General features: G+C 39.2%; 1 protein-coding gene across 7 annotated transcripts in view; it reads left to right on the top strand.

Annotated features, from left to right (window-relative positions):
- The first annotated feature begins 3,917 nt into the window (after window positions 1–3,917).
- Window positions 3,918–20,885, top strand: part of MTIF2 (mitochondrial translational initiation factor 2) — a 29,778-nt gene continuing 12,810 nt past the window's right edge. The window contains exons 1-9 of one of the 7 annotated variants that reach the window (XM_030310603.2): window positions 3,918–4,029; window positions 4,324–4,477; window positions 6,313–6,538; window positions 6,906–7,017; window positions 13,002–13,173; window positions 13,634–13,794; window positions 14,933–15,109; window positions 16,908–17,047; window positions 20,209–20,333. In XM_030310603.2, the coding sequence (XP_030166463.1) occupies window positions 6,320–6,538; window positions 6,906–7,017; window positions 13,002–13,173; window positions 13,634–13,794; window positions 14,933–15,109; window positions 16,908–17,047; window positions 20,209–20,333 (1,106 nt within the window). In that variant the 5' untranslated portion in view covers window positions 3,918–4,029; window positions 4,324–4,477; window positions 6,313–6,319. Of the gene's footprint in view, window positions 4,030–4,323; window positions 4,568–6,312; window positions 6,539–6,905; window positions 7,018–13,001; window positions 13,174–13,633; window positions 13,795–14,932; window positions 15,110–16,907; window positions 17,048–20,208; window positions 20,334–20,885 lie in introns of all 7 variants that reach the window. The other 6 variants (XM_030310607.1, XM_030310601.1, XM_030310602.1 and 3 more) reach the window with 6 other exon arrangements.

Below are 20,885 nucleotides of genomic sequence, written 5' to 3'. Positions count from 1 at the left end.
CTTCAAGAGTAGGGAAGAAATGTTCCTAATTTACATTCCTAATTGTTTATATATTACTAATGTGTTTCCAGTTGTAGCTTTTCTTTTAATTTTGTTTTTAGTATCTTTAAATCTTTTTTTTTTAATGTTTATATTTATTTTTGAGACAGAGAGACAGAGCATGGGCAGAGAGAGAGGGAGACACAGAATCCAAAGCAGGCACCAGGCTCTGAGCTGTCAGCGCAGAGCCCGACACGGGGCTCAAACCCACGAACCATGAGATCATGACCTGAGCCGAAGTCGGATGCTCAACTGACTGAGCCACGTAGGCACCCCTTTAGTATTTTGATAGTATAATATTTAAAATATTTATCTACAGTTGACCCTTGAACACCACCACCCACCCCCACACAGTCAAATATTCATGGACAACTTTTGACTCCCCCAAAACAGCTACCGATAGTCTATTGTTGACCGGAAGCCTTACTGATAACATAAACAGTAGATTAGCACACATTTTGTAGGTTATATGTATCACATACTGTATTCTTACAATAGAAGAAAATATTATTAGGAGAGTCATAAGGAAGAGAAAATACATTTACAGTACTACACTGTATTTATTTTAAAAAATCCACATGGAAGTGGACCAGTGTACTTCAAACCTGTGTTGTTTAAGGGTCAACTGTAGTCTAATCTAGGTTCTCAAAGTGTAGTCCCCAGATCAGTACCACTGTCATCTGTGACATTACCAGTGACAGCTCACCTTATATCTATAGACTCAGAAACTCTGGGGGGTGGGCCAGCAATCTGTGCTTCACCCAGTAGTTCAGGTGATCCTGATGCCTCCTCAAGTTTGAGAACTGCTGGTATAATCTAACAGTTTTCCCCCTATAGTTTTTGGTTTGGGAATTATGATTAGAAAGGTTTTCCCCACATAAGTTTATGGAGAATATCATTTACATTATCTTCTAATTTTTGTTTAACATTTGAACACTTAATACATATAGACTTTCCCACCACAGGAATGTAATCTCCAAGAGGACAAGAGTCTACAACTATTTTATTTCTCTCTTTTATCCTAAAACTGTGATGGGTACATGATGGGTTCATAATATATATTTATAAATTATTGAATTAACTCTCTAATTTTGGTGGAAGATGAAAAAATACATTTATAGCCTGAAGCAATAAATATCAGGAAACTATAGTTAGCCTTTCACTTGTCCTGGGTGGCTTAAAATAGCAATTGGCAATCCTAATTACAATACACTTAATCAATGTGTGCTCAGTGGTCATGTATTAGAGTTGTAATTCTTAGTGGCATTACATTTTTGGCACTGGTTCCTAAAAGAATTTAAAAGCTTGTAGGATGCTGAGTTCTATTAAGAAAAATTACCCAAAACTTGGAAATAAGTGCAGGGATTACTGTTTGCCCTTTCAGTGTCCTGCTGGGTTTTGTTTAGCAGGCACTCACTTCTAGGGATTATCTGATTCTCTAGGAATGTTCACCTTTTTGACTTGGTATTTATTATTTTTTAGTATACAGGTATTGTATAACTCTGTAAGGGTAGATCTTAACGTGTAGAAAACAGATAGTAAGGCAAATGAATTTTGTCCCAAAGAGATGCAAATGATTTTTGTCCCACAGAAAAGATAACCCCAAAAGTTATAGCTTTATTGTGCTTTAGGATATTAACCAATTTTGTATCTAAATTAGCAATCTTGGAGCACCTGGGTGGCTCAGTCAGTTAAGTGTCCGACTTTGGTTCAGATCATTTTCTCACAGTTCATGAGTTTGAGCTCTGCGTCTGGCTCTGTGCTGACAGCTCAGAGCCTGGAGCCTGCTTCAGATTTTGTCTCCCTCTCTCTCTGCCCCTTCCCTGCTCTCTCTATCTCTCTCTCTTGTTTTCTCTCTCTCTCAAAAATAAATAAACATTAAAATAATTTTTAAAAATAAATTAGCAATCTTGTTCAAGCATTCATTCTCTCAGTAAGGTCTGAGGATCTAATGTATAAAAATGTGGCTCTAGTTTATAATGCTGTGTGTATGTATGTATGTATTTTTTAATGTTCATTTATTTTCTTTTTTGAGAGCCAAAGAGACAGAGTGTGAGCAGGGGAGGGGCAGCAATAGAGGGAGACATAGTTGGTTAAGGTGGTGTTACTGTTTTTCCCTTTCCACATTCTATTCTTTGGAAGCAAATCACTAAGTTCAGCCCTCACTCAAGAGGAGAGGAATTAAGCTTAACCTCCTAGTGACAGTTATATACATGTATTATATAGAATTCTTCTGTAGAGAGGATTTGTCCCTTCTCCCCTATTCATTCATTCATTCATTCATTCATTCATTCATATCAGCATGAATGCATGTATACTTATTTGATGCTTTGGGTTATAATCTAATACTATTTTATTTTGTTGCTCAAACATTTCCAACTTTGGCCATTGGGAGGTCTTTCAGGTTGGCTCCTCTGCTCTTTTAACTGCCCTCATTCTTTTGTTTGCTTTTTAGCCACTTTCTTTCTATATTTGGGGGGGGGGTACTGTGTGAACTTTCTATCTTAGTATTATCTTCATTAGAAAAGTATCAATTATTTTCACTTAAAATTGGGGAAAAAAGATATGACCCCTACTTTGGTATTCTACCAATGAACTTCTGCTTGTTTTTCAAGTGCTCGGTAAAGCAAATAAGAGAGCAAAGAACAATTTCTTGCAGAAATTGCACCGCAGTGGATGTTTGTAAATGTAAGTGAAATGATAGAAAATGGAATGAACTTTTACAGTTTTCAAGTTTTTGGGTGTCAGGTTCATTTAAAAAAAAATTCCAGGACAGAGGTTTCCATTCAGTCATTCAGCCACACTAATTGCACACCTGTGGCAGGCACTGGAAAGACAAAAATGAAAAAGGGGAGAGGGGGCATGAGTTAAGAGGCCAAATTTTGGGAGGGAGGTAACAGTAAGTATGCTTTTGAGTAAGAAACTCTTCTGTACCGTATCATTAGCCTAGGGTAGTGTTAGACCTTGAGGACAGAGATAAAACAATACTTATACTCTTGAGAAGAGGTGGAGGTTGTGGTCAAGGGGACAGGCCAAAAGACATAATGTCCATTCAAGGTGTGGAAATGCTCTGGGAGGAGGCTGTAATATTCGCAACAGCAAACCCTTATTACGAACCAGGTATTATTTTTTTTAACTTTTTTAAAAATTTATTTTTGAGAGAGACAGAGTGCGAGCGGGGGAGGGGCAGAGAGAGAGGGAGACACAGCATCCGAAGCAGGCTCCAGGCTCCCAGCTGTCAGCACAGAGCCAGACGCGGGGCTCGAACCCACGAACCCTGAGATCATGACCTGAGCCGAAGTTGGACGCTTAACGAGGGAGCCACCCAGGCGCCCCTGAACCAGGTGTTCTTATAAACCTTACTGCTATTCTATGAAGTAGCTGCTGTCATTGCCAGAGTGCAGAACCGAAGCACAGAGTTTACATAACGTCCCCAAGCCTACGCACAGGGAAGGAGCTGACACAGGAACCAGCTCTGGGTATCCACAAATCAGGCGACATTTGAAAGAGAAAGCGCCTAACTGAATATACAAACTGGTTCTATCACCACTTTCCTCGCATTTTTTCCTTCTTGTTAGGTATGTGTCTTTCAAAAGCGTATTATTTCTCCACACTTCAGCACCAAGGCCCCTCAAACCCCAGAGTAATAGTAACTTCTCAGAAATGGAAGGGAAGTGTACAAGTGATTGCCGACGACGCGCGCGGCTGATCCACGGAGGCGGCCACTGGTTGAAGTAGCGCTTACCCACCCCCACCCCCAACCCCACTCCGCGGCCTCCAACGGGACACCTCTGGCAACCCCAGTCATCGCCGGCGCAGCCACTATGTCTGATTCGGACTTCCGAATTCCGGAAAGGACCGCTTCCGGCGGTACCGGAAGTTCCACGGGGACCGTTTCGGGAACGGACCGTGGGACTGCAGTCCAGGTCCGCAAGGTGATCTCCGCCTTACCTCAGAATCCAGACACCCCGGACTTAACGTAGCAGCAAAGTGAGTGGGGTTCCTTGGCCGGGTCGTCCCGAGGGGGCGTGTATTGTTTGCCCTGAAGTGTCAGTGGCACCGATCGTAAACACGGAGCAATCGGAAGCCTTTCCGCGTTGCATTTAATCCCTGCGTGACCCCAGCTGAGGTTTAGCGAAAGCGTTATTTGCCCAGAAGCGGCCCGCTGCCCCCCTCTTCCCGCACGTCCCTCCTGCCCTGGGCCCAAGGCTTTCTGGGCCCGGTTCGAGGCGAAGCCACCCCAGAGCCGTCATTCTTATACAATGACTTCTTTTTACCTTTCAGATAAGGTCCAAGGCTGACAGGTCTTACATTCAGACGTTTCCACCAACGCACCAACATCTTTTTTCAGATTCCATGACGAGATCCTAGCTGCGAAAGAACACCGAATTGGGAGTCAGACAGCCTGGGTTCTAGGCCTGACTGTCATTAATTGGTGGTATGACATTGGAGAAATCTTTCTGACCTCTCTGGACTCCCCGTTTTCCTTTTCTATAAAATGAGGAGCGTGGAATAAGTAGTAAATGAGGTAACTTCCAGTTTCCACACCTGGATTATTGCCACCAGTGTGTTTTCTAATTCCTGCCTCAGTTAGCTTTCTGTACTTTGGTTAATCTCCATGTAGGGCCTTTCTTCCCATTCCATCAATCCATGCCCTTGTCAGGTCTGGGTTTAGACTCATTTTAAAAATGTTTCCTAAAGGAATCCCTTTACTTCTTAGTCCACGGACTCATACCTAAATAAAAATTTTTTTAAGTTTTTTTTTTTTTTTAACGTTTATTTATTTTTTGAGACAGAGAGAGAGACAGAGCATGAACGGGGGAGGGGCAGAGAGAGAGAGAGAGACACAGAATCGGAAGCAGGCTCCAGGCTCTGGGCCATGAGCCCAGAGCCCGACGCGGGGCTCGAACTCACGGACCGCGAGATCGTGACCTGAGCTGAAGTCGGACGCTTCACCGACTGAGCCACCCAAGCGCCCCTAAATAAAAATTTTTTAAATGTGCCATTCTTGAGGTGTTTAATGTGCCTGATAATCATTATATTGGAACAGTAAACTCTGAACGACAGGACTCTGGCTTATTAAACTTTGAATCAACATCCTCATACACAATGTCTGAAAGATGGTACTCAGGAAATGTTTGCTGAGGAGAATGTGTACACCTCACATTATTTTAGTTGCTCCTTTCCTCAAAAACTGTAAAGCAAAGCTGTAGAAATGCAGTCCTGAGAGCAGAAGGAATAGAAAATTCGAGGAGGAAAGTAATTATACTTTTGTTAGTTCTGAACTACACTGAGTTCTGTTGCAGTTTTCTCTCAAGTAAGTCTTCTGTCATTCCAAGAATGATATTCAAAAGGCATTATTCAATAGATATGTATGAAGTGTTCTCTTCCCACTCTAAAGCATCTTCTTTTTGGGAGGGGGTGGTAGGAAGAGGGAAAAATGGTGAGGGTTGAAAGAAGACAATTTCAAGTCGAGCATATGCAAAGGTTCAAAAATGAGATGGCAAGCCATTGACGATTACGGGGGGGAGGGCGTCAAAATAACGAAAGCTTGGAGATAGGAGTGAGGTGCTATAAGGGTGTAAGCGATGCAATGAGAGGTTAGCAGAGGGCAGATAAATAATCCTTAATAACACGTGTTGAAGTGGCACGTGAAATGGGATAATGGCCTGCCACTGGAGGATGTTCAGCAAAAAGAGCTGATGAGTTCAAATTTGCATTTTAGAAAAATCACTCTCGTGATTTTGTTAGTTGATGTTTCAAGAATGAAAAAATCCCTTTGTAAGTTTTATTTCAGTTCTATCATAGTAGAGACATTAACAATAATGATGGTTAACATCTAAAGAGTAGTTAGTTGGGGCGCCTGGGTGGCTCAGTCGGTTAAGCGTCTGACTTCAGCCAGGTCACGATCTCGCGGTCCGTGAGTTCGAGCCCCGCGTGGGGCTCTGGGCTGATGGCTCAGAGCCTGGAGCCTGCTTCCGATTCTGTGTGTCTCCCTCTCTCTCTGCCCCTCCCCCGTTCATGCTCTGTCTCTCTCTGTCTCAAAAATAAATAAACGTTAAAAAAAATTAAAAAAAAAAAAAAAAAAAAAGAGTAGTTAGATATTGTACCTGACTAGAATTCCATCTGATTAGACTGTGAATTCTTTCAGGGCAGAAACCCAGCTTTACTCATGTAACTCTAGCACAATGCTTTTCATGTAGTAGATATCTAATTAATACTTGCTAACTTGATTTTAATATTAACCCAATATTATTTTAAAACTTTTTCCAGGGGAAACATGAACCAGAAGATACTGAAATTGGAGAACTTGATACGATTTCACACTGTCTTTAGGCAGCTGCACGGCCTGTGTCAAAGAAGAATGTTAGCACAGTGGAGTCCTGTGTTTTCATCTGCTTACCCAGTGGGGACAGCTCAGCTCTGCATTCGACCCTGGCAAATAGACCCATTCGTTGGCGCGGCTCTATCTCAATATAGGCTTTTAGTAACAAAGAAGGTAGTTACAGATTTTAGTTGCTGTATTACTTGGTCTGAGGTGAAAGTTCCTATAGCTCTGAGTAGAAATTCATTTTGAGTGTTTTGTCTTTATTCCTTAATGCTACACTTGAGGCAGTACATCTTTGTGAAGAAAGGAAGTTTTATTTTGTTGTTCAGTAATGTGGATGAATTTGATTACCTGGAAATCAGTGTATGATAGTGAATTAAGGATGTAGGATTTTAAATTTTAGTCTAAGGTTTAACTACTTATGGGAGTGTTACTTGGTAGAAATAGGAGCTGTGATTGTGGTAGATATTCCAGAATAAATCTACATTGTCACTTAAAGTTTTTTTCTTTCTTCTGTTGCATTCTGAATTTTTAATAGGAAGAAAGAGCACAGAAATCTCCATTGTCCTCACCAAAATTCAAAAAGGAAGTGGAGGTATGGATTGGAATGACTGTTGAGGAACTGGCCAGAGCAATGGAAAAAGACATAGGTGGGTCAGATACTTTTATAAGGAAAAATATGGGAACATGGGATACCTGGTATCTTATTTTCATTGAGACTAAGGCATTCAAAGATGAAAATTAGACTGATGGTTTAAAAAGATATCAAATCATTCTACTAGTTTTCACTTTAGGTCACAAACTCTAATTAGTTTCTTCTGTCTTTGCCAAAAATGGTGGAAAAGATTTTATCTGGAGTAACCCTTCTTTCTCAGAAATTCTGTAGGCTTTTAAGTTTCTTTATTTATTTTGAGAAGAGAGAGCATGAGCGAGGGAGGGTGGAAAGAAAGAGGGGAGAGAGAGAATCCCAAGCAGACTCCATGCTGTCAGCACTATGCAGGGCTCGATGTCGCAGACTGTCCGATCATGACCTGAGCCAAGATCAAGAGTTGGTCACTTAACCAACTGTGCCAACAAGGTACCCCAGACTATTTTAATGGGTTAATTAAAAAATAAATTTTTTTTATGTTTTTATTTTTGAGACAGAGAAAAAGCACGAGCTGGGGAGGGGTGGAGAGAGAGGGAGACAGGATCTGAAGGAGGCTCTGCACTGACAGCACAGAGCCTGATGGTAGAGCTTGAACTCAGCTAAGAGATCATTACCTGAGCCAAAGTTGGACCCTTAGCCAACTGAGCCACTCGGGTGCCCCGAGTTTTGTTTTGTTTTTTTTTTTCTTCTGAGAGACAAAGAGCACTCCGGAGAAGGGCAAAGGCAGAGGGAGGAAGAGAGGGAGAATCTTAAGCAGGCTCCACGCTCAACACAGACCGAGTCCAAGGAATATTTTTGGTCTGAAGTACTCTATTTATACTCACTATCCTTTTGTTGTTCTATAATTTTCTGATTTTCTTTTTGTTTTTTTTATTGTTTATTTTTGAGAGAGAGTGAGAGAAAGCGTGTGTGCATGCACGAGCCGGGGAGGGGCAGAGAGAGAGGGACACAGAATCTGAAGCAGGCTCCAGGCCCTGAGCTGTCAGCACAGAACCCGATGCAGGGCTCAAACCATGAACTGTGAGACCATGACCTGAGATCATGACCTGAGCGGAAGTCAGACACTTAACCAACTGAGCCACCCAGGCGCCCCTGATTTTCTTTTTTCACTCATTGTGACAATATCTGTAGTGCCAGCAGAAAAATATTTGTAGTAGTAAATTTTTTTTAAAGCTTAGTTTATTTATTTTGAGAGAGAGAGTGCGAACGCAGGAGAGAGTGAGAGAGTGAGGAAGAGAGAGAATTTCACTGACAGTACAGAGCCTGGACACAGTGCACAAAGTCATGAACCATGAGATCATGACCTGAGCCAAGACCAAGAGTCGGGTGCTTAACTGACTGACCCACCCAGGCACCCTATAGTAATAACTTTTAATAATACTGTTTTTGTTTATAAATGTATAGCATCATTGTCATTTTTTAAATTCCTTCATTGCACTCTTGGTGCATTTATTACCGATTTAAGATTATTGGAACAAAATTTGAGTTTTCATTATAAGCTGACAATAAAATTCAGTAAATAAGAAATAGCCTATTATTGTAGCGAAATAAAGTGACAAGTGAAGCAGACTCTTGGCAAAAAGAAAAACAATTAATAATAGTAAATCATATTACTGAGCTGTTACCATGTACCAATACTTTATATTAACTCATGTAATTCTCATAATGCCAAGGGTTAGGTGTAATTATTATCCCTATTTGTAGGTTGAGAAACTGAGGCATGGAGAGGATGAATACTTGCCACAGTTAGTATATGGTAGAGTAGGATTTGAATTCAGGGAGTATGGCTACAGAGGTCATGCTTTTATTCACAGACCAAATTATCTCTCAAGAATTGTTATTTTGTAAATTAGAGCAGAGCTCTAGGGCAGAGCTAGAACTGTAATATGTTTCCAGCCTGAAAGTGCCACCACTCTTTGTATATGTGCATCCTCACAAAGAATAGAAAATTGGCCCAGTCTTGCATTTTTATAACTTTGCAGTTGGATTATATAATCATTTTATTAGAAAACTTTAAGAGAACAAATAGATATGACTGTATCATTGACATTTTTTCCAAGGAAAACTATATTGGTAGGATTTTATAGATAATATTGATAATATACTTGATTTTTAAAACTTTTATTGTTGGCAGTTTTCATACATATATGAAAGCTGTAAGAATGGAATATAAGTATAATGTATGCAGAAGCCAGTGACAATTATTAATATATCATTTATTCCATAAATATTTCTGTATTTATCACTAAAAGATGAGGATTCTTTTTTTTTAACATTCCCCCCTCACACACTCCCATAACTATAATAATTCCTCTGTGTTACCAAGTAAATAGTATAATTGAAATATGAATTTAATCACAGATCAGTGTTCTAGACCCAAAACTGATATGCCATGATTTAAATAAAAGCTCTCTATTTGAATTTTATTTAATATTATATTTACTTCTCATTTGAATTAAAGATGGTGAATATTTTTAACTACTAAATTAGCAATGTGAGTATATATTTTTTCCTTTATGTCAATTAAAATAACTTAGGATGTAATATCTGTGGTTGAAATGCTTTGGGTACTTTTCTATTTGTAAATATTTAAGTCTTAGATAAAGATAAAATAATATGTTAATACTAAATGCATTTAATATAAAGGGAAAGAGATTATCTTTGTATAAGCTACCTTTCAAAAGTTTAGGATATCAGGGGTGCCTGGATGGCTCAGTCAGTTAAGCATCTGACTCTTGATTTTGGCTCAGGTCATGATCTCACGGGTCCTGAGATCGAGCCCCGCATAGGGCTCTGTGCTGACAGTGCAGAGCCTGCTTGGAATTCTCCCTTTCCCTCTCTCTTACTCTCCCCTGCTCATGTGCATGCCCACTCACTTGCTTGCGCTCTCTCAAAATAAATAAATAACATTTAAAAAAAAAGTTTAGGATATTATATTGGAAAAGTATTTACTGGATTATTAGGGATTTTAGCATTGTTAGAATTGTATTCATTATAATGTATATGTTTAGAATTTTATTGTTCTATGAGAGCATATCCATATAGAAAATTTGCATTGTATCATTTTTTTTTTTTTAAGTTTTATTTATTTAAGTAATCTCTACACCCTGTGTGGGGCTTGAACTCATGACCTTGAGATCAAGAGTAGCATGCTTTTCTTTTTTTTTTTTTTACGTTTATTTATTTTTGAGACAGAGAGAGACAGAGCATGAACGGGGGAGGGGCAGAGAGAGAGGGAGACACAGAATCGGAAGCAGGCTCCAGGCTCCGAGCCGTCAGCCCAGAGCCCGACGCGGGGCTCGAACTCACGGACCGCGAGATCGTGACCTGAGCTGAAGTCGGACGCTCAACCGACTGAGCCACCCAGGCGCCCCAAGAGTAGCATGCTTTTCTAACTGAGCCAGCCAGATGCCCCTGTATCATTCTTTTAAAATATATTTTCTTGGGAAAGGATGTTGTGGGATTATATATAGGAAAGGATTTCTTGGCATTATTACAGAATAGGATCAGTGATATGTGGAGCTGGCTTGCACCAACTTTTGAGCCAGTTGCTAATTTATAAGGAAGTATGTGAGCTTCCATTAAAAATCATAAACATAAACAAAGGTAACATAAATCATAAACAAAGGTAATAAATACTCCTTAAACCCCTTCACTCTTGGGGCACCTGGGTGGCTTAGTTGGTTAAGCATATGACTCTTGATTTTGACTCAGGTCCTGATCTCATGGTTTGTGAGATAGAACCCCATGTAGGACAGCTTGGAGCCTGCTTGGGATTCTCCCTCTCCCTCTCTCCCTCTCCCTCTCTCCCTCTCTCCCTCCCTCTCTCCCTCCCTCTCTCCCTCTCCCTCTCCCTCTCCCTCTCCCTCTCCCTCTCCCTCTCCCTCTCCCTTCCTCTCTCTCTCCCTCTCTCCCTCCTTCTCTGCCCTTCCCCACCCTCAAAATACATAAGTAAACTAAAAAAAACAAACAAACCTCTTTTTATTTTACTGCATTTTGCTATGTGTTTTTGAGGTGATTTATGCCTATGTACCTATATGGTGGAAATTCTATATAATGGTATGCTACTGTGCATCTCTTTACATCTCTGTGTTCAGTGATTTCATGTTGATAGCTGAAATCAACCATCTGGGAGTATTTGCACTGTGGAAATTGGGAAATGCTATAATAATCAGGGTGTTTTTTTTTTTTTTGTTTTGTTTTTTTTTTGGAGAGTCTTCTGAGTAAACATTTACCTGCGCACTACTGCATAGGATATTCTTTTAGTATAATGTCCTGTTTATTTGAGGATGCCTTTCTTTCATATGTGTCTCTCAGAATACATATTTAAAATTTTTTTCAGTGTTTATTTTTGAGAGAGACAGATAGACAGACAGACATGAGCAGGGGAGGGGCAGAGAGAGAGGGAGACACAGAATCTGAAGCAGGCTCCAGGCTCTGAGCTGTCAGCACAGAGCCCAATGCGGGTCTGGAACTCATGAGCCATGAGATCATGACTTGAGCTGAAGTCAGATGCTTAAATGACTGAGCCACCCAGGTGGCCCTCAAAATATATATTTAAAGGGTGATAGAACATCTGCAAACATAAAACTTATTTCATTGACCGATACATTCATTTATCATCCACAAGGAAGTATGACTGAAATGAAAACAAAGTATGTAAAATAGAATACCAAGTAAATATTTTTCTTACATTTCAAGACTTTTTGGAGACCATAGATAACATAAGTAAATTAATTAATTATATGTGTGTGTATATACGGAGATTGTGTTTGTGTGTGTGTGTGTGTGTACATACAGTTGATCCTCGTTATTTGAGGATTTTGTAATGGAAGATTCTCTAAAATGTATTTGTAGCCCCAAAATCAGTATTCACACTGCTTTTGCAGTCATTCCTGGACATGTGTGGAGCAGTGAAAAATTTGAGTTACCCAATTACACATTCCTAGCTGAGGTTCAACAAGGCAACATTCTGCCTTCTTGCTTTAGCTCTCATGCTGCAAACAAGTGTCATTTTGTGGCTTATTCAGTGCCACATTTTTACATTTTTATGCTTTTTGTTGATTTTGCTGATTAAAATGGCTCCTAAGCATAGTGGTGAAGTGTTACTAACTGCAAGAAGGCTGTAGTGTGCTTTACAGAGAAAATGCATGTGTTAGATAAGCTTTGTTCATGCGCTGTTTTTAGTGCTTTTGGCTGGGCGTTCAGTATTAATGAATCAACAGAATACATTAAATAAGGTGTCTTAAAACAGAAACACATAGGGGCGCCTGGGTGGCGCAGTCGGTTAAGCGTCTGACTTCAGCCAGGTCACAATCTCGCGGTCCGTGAGTTCGAGCCCCGCGTCGGGCTCTGGGCTGATGGCTCAGAGCCTGGAGCCTGTTTCCGATTCTGTGTCTCCCTCTCTCTCTGCCCCTCCCCCGTTCATGCTCTGTCTCTCTCTGTCCCAAAAATAAAATAAACGTTGAAAAAAAAAATAAAAAAAAAAAAACAGAAACACATAAAACTAGGTATGTATTGATTGCTAATGAAGATGTGACCAGGAGCTGAAGGAACCTACTAACCTTATATTTTTCCTTGGAATGATGGTTTAGTAGTTGCTAATTCAATATTCATGGCAAGTTTATAGAACAGAACTGCTGCAAATAATGAATATCAACTATATATACATACACATTTGTATAGACATGACATATGTAGCTCAGTATTAAATGTATACAATATGCCTAATAATGTTTTATTGGTGGCTCAGATCATTCATAGGGTACATATTCACATATTTATGAATATGTAGAAATATTAATATAAATGAATCATTTTAAAGATTATTTTCTTTTCAGCTTACTTGTGGTTTGTTAACAGAGGAACAGCTTACATAGTTAATTCCTCTCATTGAGTATACTGTTTATATTGAGATTTATTAATAGAGGTCACTTTCGTGAACATTTATTTCATGATCCTAAAAGGTTTTTCTGTCCCACCCAGATTGTGTGTATGAAGCTTTAATGAACACTGCTATTGACATAGATTCACTAGAAGCACACTCACATTTAGATGAAGTCTGGATCAAAGAAGTGGTAAAGAAAGCGGGGATGAAGTTAAAATGGAGCAAATTAAAACAGGACAAAGTCAGAGAAAATAAAGATGCTGTAAGAAGGTAAAACTTAACCATGTATATTGCGGAAAGAAGACCACTTAATTTTACTTACACTTTATAATGGAAAGATTTGCTTTAAAAATTTTTTTGCAATTAAAGTGACATGGGAATATAGATTAAACTTTTCTTCAAAGTGTTTAAAACATCAGAGTGTTTAAATATATTCAGGTTATCAAACTCTAAGGGTTGTTTCTCTTAGTTTGTTGAGTGTATATATTGACCCTGAATTTAAAAATTTTATTCAGTTCTGCTTGTTGTTTTGAAGATGCCAACTGTGCATGGGCAGTCATTACATGTTTTGTCATAGGTTATTATATGTGTGGAAGGGGAAGATAGTTATATCTAATCAAAGCTGAATGTTGGATTGTATTGTTAGTGGTAGTTCACAGAGATGACTGCAAACCAATTCATTGGCTATAAAGATATTTAAGAAATGAAACTCCTTTGCTGTTAATTGTAGGCCTCAGGCAGATCCAGCTTTATTAACCCCAAGGTCCCCAGTTGTTACCGTAATGGGCCATGTTGATCATGGGAAAACGACGTTACTCGACAAACTGCGAAAAACTCAAGTGGCAGCAATGGAAGCTGGAGGCATCACTCAGCACATTGGTGCCTTTCTTGGTATGACCCAAATTACCTTACAGTGTGCTTGGGAATCCCACATACTGTTTTCTTAAACCAAGTGTCCTAACATGAGATACACAAATTAAAAGTAAAAGGAAAGTCTAAAGCTTAAGGCTGTTGGTCTGATGAAATATCGAGCAGCTGGCTAATAAAGCTTATTTTGTACATTCTATAAGAAGAAAATTATATTTTTATTCTGGCTATTCTTAGTTTGGCTTAATGAACTTAAAATTGTTCAATGCCTGGTTACAATAATGTTCATAATAATAATTAAATAGCAGCTACCATTACTGAGCAACTAGCATGTGCCCAGCACTGTGGTGTGTGGTGTGGTGAGCCCCTTATTTATATGCTTTATTTTTATCTTCACAACATCACGAAGTACGTATTAATACCCCTGTTTACAGATAAGGAGGCTGAGGCTTGGATAGGTTATTTGTTCGAGATATACAGCTAATAAATGGCAAAGCTAGGATTTACATCCAAGGCTGGGTTTGGGCTGGGTTTGGGCTGGGTTTGGGCTCAAATCCTGAGCTACTATGTACTAAATTGCCTTTTGCTTAAGGCAATTGTGTAGCTAATGAAGGGGAAACTTCCTATATAACTATCAGTCTGTTCTCTCTCCAGAATAGATACCAGTTGGTACATTTATGAAAATATGTTCTAAAAATATAAAAAGTTTTACTTTGAAATTATAACATGAAAAGAAAACACTAAAGGTTTCACTGCTTTGTTATCATTTTTCAGTGTGAAATAATGATTTGTATTGTTCCCAATTAAAATTAATGGGAGGAATAAATTATTTTAAGGAATTATTGATTCTATTTGATAATTTCACATATATTCCTTTGTATTAAGAAAGCGCGGGGCGCCTGGGTGGCTCAGTCGGTTAAGTGGCCGACTTCGGCCCAGGTCATGATCTCGCGGTCCATGAGTTCGAGCCCCGCGTCGGGCTCTGTGCTGACAGCTCAGAGCCTGGAGCCTGTTTCAGATTCTGTGTCTCCCTCTCTCTGACCCTCCCCTGTTCATGCTTTGTCTCTCTCTGTCTCAAAAATAAATAAACGCTAAAAAAAAAAAAAAAAAAAAAAAAGCGCACATTTGAGTCCTTAGTATTTTTGGATTTCTGTTTCCACAGTGTCTCTGCCTTCTGGGGAAAAGATCACCTTTCTTGATACTCCAGGACATGCTGCTTTCTCAGCAATGAGGGCCAGAGGTGCTCAGGTCACTGACATTGTCATATTGGTCGTAGCTGCAGATGATGGAGTGATGAAACAAACTGTAGAATCTATTAAGCATGCCAAAGATGCTCAAGGTACTGTGTGGCTGATTATGTGTATCAGGAAAGCAGTTGCTTTTTTTTTTTTTTTTTTTAAAGATCTACAAAAAGTCACTAATCTGGTGCCCTGTACATGTAGCTCATTTAATCTACCTGGCAATTCCAGGATTATTATGCCTGTTTACAGATACAGCTCAAAGATGATTGAATTGTTTTCCCACAGATGTAACTACTAAAAAGAGTGTAGCAGGAGTCAGCTGGGGACCTGTGACCATAAATACAGTCCTTCTAATACTGTTTACTTAGTTGGCATGGTGTGAAAATGTAATAACTGCAAATGACTTTTTAAAAACTTTTTTGTTATGGAAATGTTAAATAATTGTAAAGGTAAGAATAGAATAATAAACTACATACCCATCATCTGTTAACATTAGGAGTTGCAAAATGGTTATATTCTAATTCTGTTATTCCTTATTCATTTATTATCTTGAATTCTTCTCTAAAGAGAAACTTTTTCTTCGTATGCTTTACATAAATTCTTAGAGGTATAAAATTGAAACTTTTTAAAAATCGCTTCTCCATTTAGAAACTGTGGTAATAGCTACTACCCCCCCCCCACACACATACTTTGTTCATTCATTCTTATTCTGATATTACCCTACACTCACTAAGAAACTACTGTTATCTTGAGAAAATGTACCTTGATGGAGTGCATCATATTCCCTTATGTTTGTTGGCAAGAGAAAAAAAAGTTTGAGAATCACTGTCTACGCCAGTTCTTAACAGCATGAAAACTAAGAACCGAGAATGGCAGGAACTGCCTCCAGTTACAGTTAATTTGCAACATGTCCACATTTGAAATCTGCTCTTTTAGCTTCCAGTGTTACTTTCTTCTTTTTAATTCTTCAAAACTGCCTTTGTGGAATGGACTATGTTCTTAATGAACATAGGGAATATAACAAAAAGAAGAGGGTGATAAATTTGCCAGGGATCCATAGCAAAGCAGTGTTGAGATAGGATAAATTTCTTACATCATGCTTTCTGTTCCTGTTCTCTTGTCCCTTAAGTTCCATCTCATCCATATGGAATGTACTTTTTCATAATAGTAGGTTGTGGATAACTTTTTTGTTTCTGTTTTCAATTTTTCTTCCTTTGATACCTGAGAAAATTGTAGCACAGTTGGTGAAACCCAACCAGAGAATTATCTCCTAGCATTTTATGTGATTTGTCTAATGATCAAGACAAGTAGATTATAAGATTATTTGGTTCATTTGTTCAGTAAACATTTATTGAGAATCTGCTATATGTCAGTCACTAAAGTGTATATTAATAAAGAATTGCCGTAAATCCTGAAAGAAAGTTTACAACAGTGCTACTTCGTTTCAGCCCAGGGTAAGATGTTGGGTTTCAATGAGTTAATAGCTCCTCAAAAGAAGAGGCAAATGATCTAGTGGTGTTAGAATTGAATTAGAATCTTTTCTGGACTTTTTAATTTTCTTTCTGCAGATTATCTTCAGTGTAGTTGCTGATCTTGCTTTCAGGCTTACAGATAGGCCTTTTTCTACCCAAATTCTGTTTTTGTTTGTTTGTTTGTTTTCATCTTAGGTATCTATTCTTAATTCAGAATCTGCTTATAATTACAATTTTGACATCTCACATCCAGAATCCTCCTTTATGTGCAGAAAGATGAGGGGGTCTAAAGCAGGTCTTTTAGGTCTTTCTTGTAGTTTAGTACATCTACTCAGTAAAGAGAAAGCTAGAAAAGGTTGGTGTCTTTCACTGTGAATACCTGGAATTGAAGGTATCCTCATTTGCATTCTTTTTAACTCTTCAGTTCCTATCGTCCTTGCTATAAACAAATGTGACAAAACTGAGGCTGATCCTGAAAAAGTGAAAAAAGAACTGCTAGCTCATGATGTAGTGTGTGAGGATTATGGAGGTGACGTTCAAGCAGTGCACATCTCTGCACTCACGGTAAGTGCAGGCATCTCAGAGATGATGTGTTAGGTTGGGACTGCTGTTCATAATGCACATAGGGGACTATACCTAAAGAACATCTGGACATATATAATTTCTGTTGTTTAAAAACCCTTTGTGTACTAGGCAAGGCTAGCATCATTATCTTGGTTTGGCAGATTAGGAATTCGACTTTCTGGGGTGCCCGGGTGGCTCAGTCAATTAATTGTCCGACATTGGCTTAGGTCGTGATCTCACAGTTCGTGAGTTCAAGCCTTCTGTCGGGCTGTACGCTGATAGTCCAGAGCCTGCTTCAGAACCTCTCTCTCCCTCTCTTTCTGTCCCCTACCTCAAAAATAAATAAACATTAAAAGAAAGAAAAAAAGAAATTAGGCTTTCTGAGGTCAGTCACCAGTCTAGGGTTATACAACAAACAGTCAGGGATCAAGTCCAGACCTAATGCTTTTCTTTTTTTTTTTTTTAATTTTTTTATGTTTCGTTTTTTATATTTTTGAGAGAGAGAGAGCGAGCAGGGGAGGGGCAGAGTGACGAAGACAGAATCTGAAACAGGCTCCAGGCTCTGAGCTGTCAGCGCAGAGCCCAATGCTGGTTCGAACTCATGAGCAGTGAGATCCTGACCGGAGCCAAAGTGAGATGCCCAACTGACTGAGCCACCCCAGGTGCCTCCTAATGCTTATTCTAAGTATGAGAACACATGGTGGATGTTGTAGGCATAGCGTAATAGTAAGCTGCTGAAGACTATTTTAAGCAGAAATGAAATCCAATTTGTAATAAAAAGTACTTGTTTTTTTTTTTTTTTTAATTTTTTTTTTTTTTCAACGTTTATTTATTTTTGGGACAGAGAGAGACAGAGCATGAACGGGGGAGGGGCAGAGAGAGAGGGAGACACAGAATCGGAAACAGGCTCCAGGCTCCGAGCCATCAGCCCAGAGCCTGACGCGGGGCTCGAACTCCCGGACCGCGAGATCGTGACCTGGCTGAAGTCGGATGCTTAACCGACTGCGCCACCCAGGCGCCCCAAAAGTACTTGTTTTTATACTGAAAAATTACAGAATAGGTTTTAGGGCATTTAAGAGATATTTAAACATAAAAATTTCACTAATACAAAGATAAAACATTTGGGTTCAGTTTGTTATTGATTGATTCAATGTTTCCATGAATTAAATTGCCATAAGTTTTGTTATTTATGATGAATTCCATTTTCTTTTTTTTTTTTTTAACATTTATTTATTTTGAGAGAAAGAGTGAGTGGAAGAGGGACAGAGAGAGGGAGAGAGAATCCTAAGCAGGCTCCGTGCTGTCAGTGCAGAGCCTGAAGTGAGACTAGATCCCAGGAACTGTGAGATCATGACCTTAGCAGAAATGAAGAGTTGGATGCTTAAAGCCAACTGAGCCACCCAGGTGCCTCTCCATTTTCCTTTAAATGACCAATTATTCTTTTCTGATTGAAAAACACCAAGGAAGCTGAGTACCTGCTTTGTGCAGCATTTTGCAGTTCTCTTTTCCTGTACAGGTTGCTGCTAAGTAACAATTTCCTTTTTTGTCCATTCTTATCATGTTCCATGGTTCATATATAATCTACAATACTTTTTTTTCCAGATCGCTTACTGAGGGGATGGTACTGTATTTGGCCACCTTCCTCTAATTAAGTCTCATTTTATCTTTAATTTTCCTAAATTTGTTACTTCTAGGATGCTTAGCAATCATGCCTTCATTGATACTGAAGCCAGGCCTCTTTTTCTCTGAAACTTTGAAATGCCACCTTGCTTTATTATGTTTCCACTATACCTCAATTGCTGTTGCACTCTGAAAGCCAGATGGCAAGATTAAAACATTTGAAGACACAGCCACCTTTTCTGCCCAGATACCTTGAGATGAGTAGGTAAATGTAAAGCTGCTTACGCATGGCAGAGATGATTTCTGGGGAATGGAGGGAATTGGGAGGGTGTGGCAGAAAGAAAGATGAGGCCTTTTTTTCCAAGTAGAGATAGAGGACTATTTCATGCAAAGAAACACCCCAGCTCTACTTTTCAGAGTAGCATTTTGTAACTTTAAATCAATACTGGGAATATTTGGATGGGTAAGGAAAGTATTGTTTTGTATTGTTTACAAACAACTTGTCTCCGTTGTTTTATACTCTGACAACTGAGCAGCGTCTTAACTGACAGAGAGTGGAAAAATCCCTTGCCCATCAGTTTGAGTTCCATCGTCAGTTAATCAGCTGTGTGATCTTGGAGCCCTAGAATGCCTAGTAACCATAGATCATTAAAGGTGAGAGAATCATCTAATCAAGCTTCCTCATTTCCAGTTGAGGAAAGGCGATCCAGGGAGGTGAACTGATTCTTCAAGGTTACACAGCTGGGTAATTACAGAGTGTATCTTAGACACTGGGTCTAGTTTGTACTTTTTCTCCTTATTAATAAGAGTAAGTAATGTTTGATTTACTTATTTTACAGCATTTGTGAGTGGATCGAATGAAATAATAGATGTGAAAGCTTATTCAGTTGGCTAGAACTTCAAATGTCAAGTAGCATTGTAAAGAAAGCGAGAGGAAGAGAACGCAATGGTAGAGACAGATGGAGGAGAATGCATGAAGCATGTATTTATGAAGGGGTATTAATAAGCACCACTAGTGGGCTTCCTTTTAAGAAAATCACCATTCTTGGGGTGGCTGGATGGCTCAGTTGGTTGAGCATCACACTTTGGCTCAGGTCATCATCTCATGGCTCATGAGTTCGAGCCCCGCGTCAGGCTCTGTGCTGACAGCTTAGAGCCTGGAACCTGCTTCGGATTCTGTCTCCCTGTTTTGCTGCTTCTCCCCCACTCGTGCTTTGTCTCTCTCTCTTCTCTCTCCCTCTCTAAAAAATAAATAAACATTAAAAGAAAAGGAAAGAAAATCGCCATTCTTCCTTGAAAGATATGTCCCTGGATCAGGTTTTCTTGCTTTTCCTTCCTTTTTTTTTTCTCCCTCCCTCCCTCCCTGCTTCCTCCTTTCCTGGCCTCCTTCCTTCTTTCTGATTGGGTGATTCATGCTTTTAATGCTTAAAGAGAAAAGTATGATATAACTGTTTAGGATTATTTCGCTTTCTGACACTGGTATTTACATTTACAGATAATATTTTATTTATGTATCTTAACACCCTTTTTTGTTATTAAAGGGCGATAATCTGATGGCTTTGGCAGAGGCAACAATTGCTCTGGCAGAAATGTTAGAACTGAAAGCAGACCTCAATGGTCCAGTAGAAGGAACAGTAATAGAATCTTTCACGGACAAAGGAAGAGGGTAGGACTGTTAAAATGCTTGCTTTTTAATAATTTGTTTCATTGTTTTTGTGGCTTGATTATGTAACAATGCATTATTTTATTGCATATTATTGTTAGACATGGACAATATTTTCAAAGCATTTGTTTTGAAAAGCATTTTATTGCATTAGCACATGGAACATAAAAATTTAGTTATCAGGGGCTCCTGGGTGGCTCAGTCAGTTAAGCGTTCTACTTCGCCTCAGGTCATGATCTCACAGTTCGTGAGTTGGAGCCCCACATAGGGCTCTGTGCTGACAGCTCAGAGCCTGGAGCCTTCTTCATATTCTGTGTCTCCCTCTCTCTCTGCACACCCCCCCCCACCCTTGCACACTTTCTCTCTCAACAATAAATAAACATTAAAAAATTTGTTTTAAATGCAGTTACCAGTAGCCATAGCAACTATCTATATATCTCCTAGTCACATTTAATGGTGTAAGTAGTTCAGTTTGTTTGAATATTTTTCTCCACTGACTTAACTGAATTGATAAATAAAGCCTCATAGACTAACAAATTGGAATGAAATAGCAAA

The sequence above is a fragment of the Lynx canadensis genome, chromosome A3 (genome assembly GCF_007474595.2).
Source record: "Lynx canadensis isolate LIC74 chromosome A3, mLynCan4.pri.v2, whole genome shotgun sequence".
Taxonomy (NCBI): domain Eukaryota; kingdom Metazoa; phylum Chordata; class Mammalia; order Carnivora; family Felidae; genus Lynx; species Lynx canadensis.
This window is presented reverse-complemented; position numbering and strand designations above follow the sequence as displayed.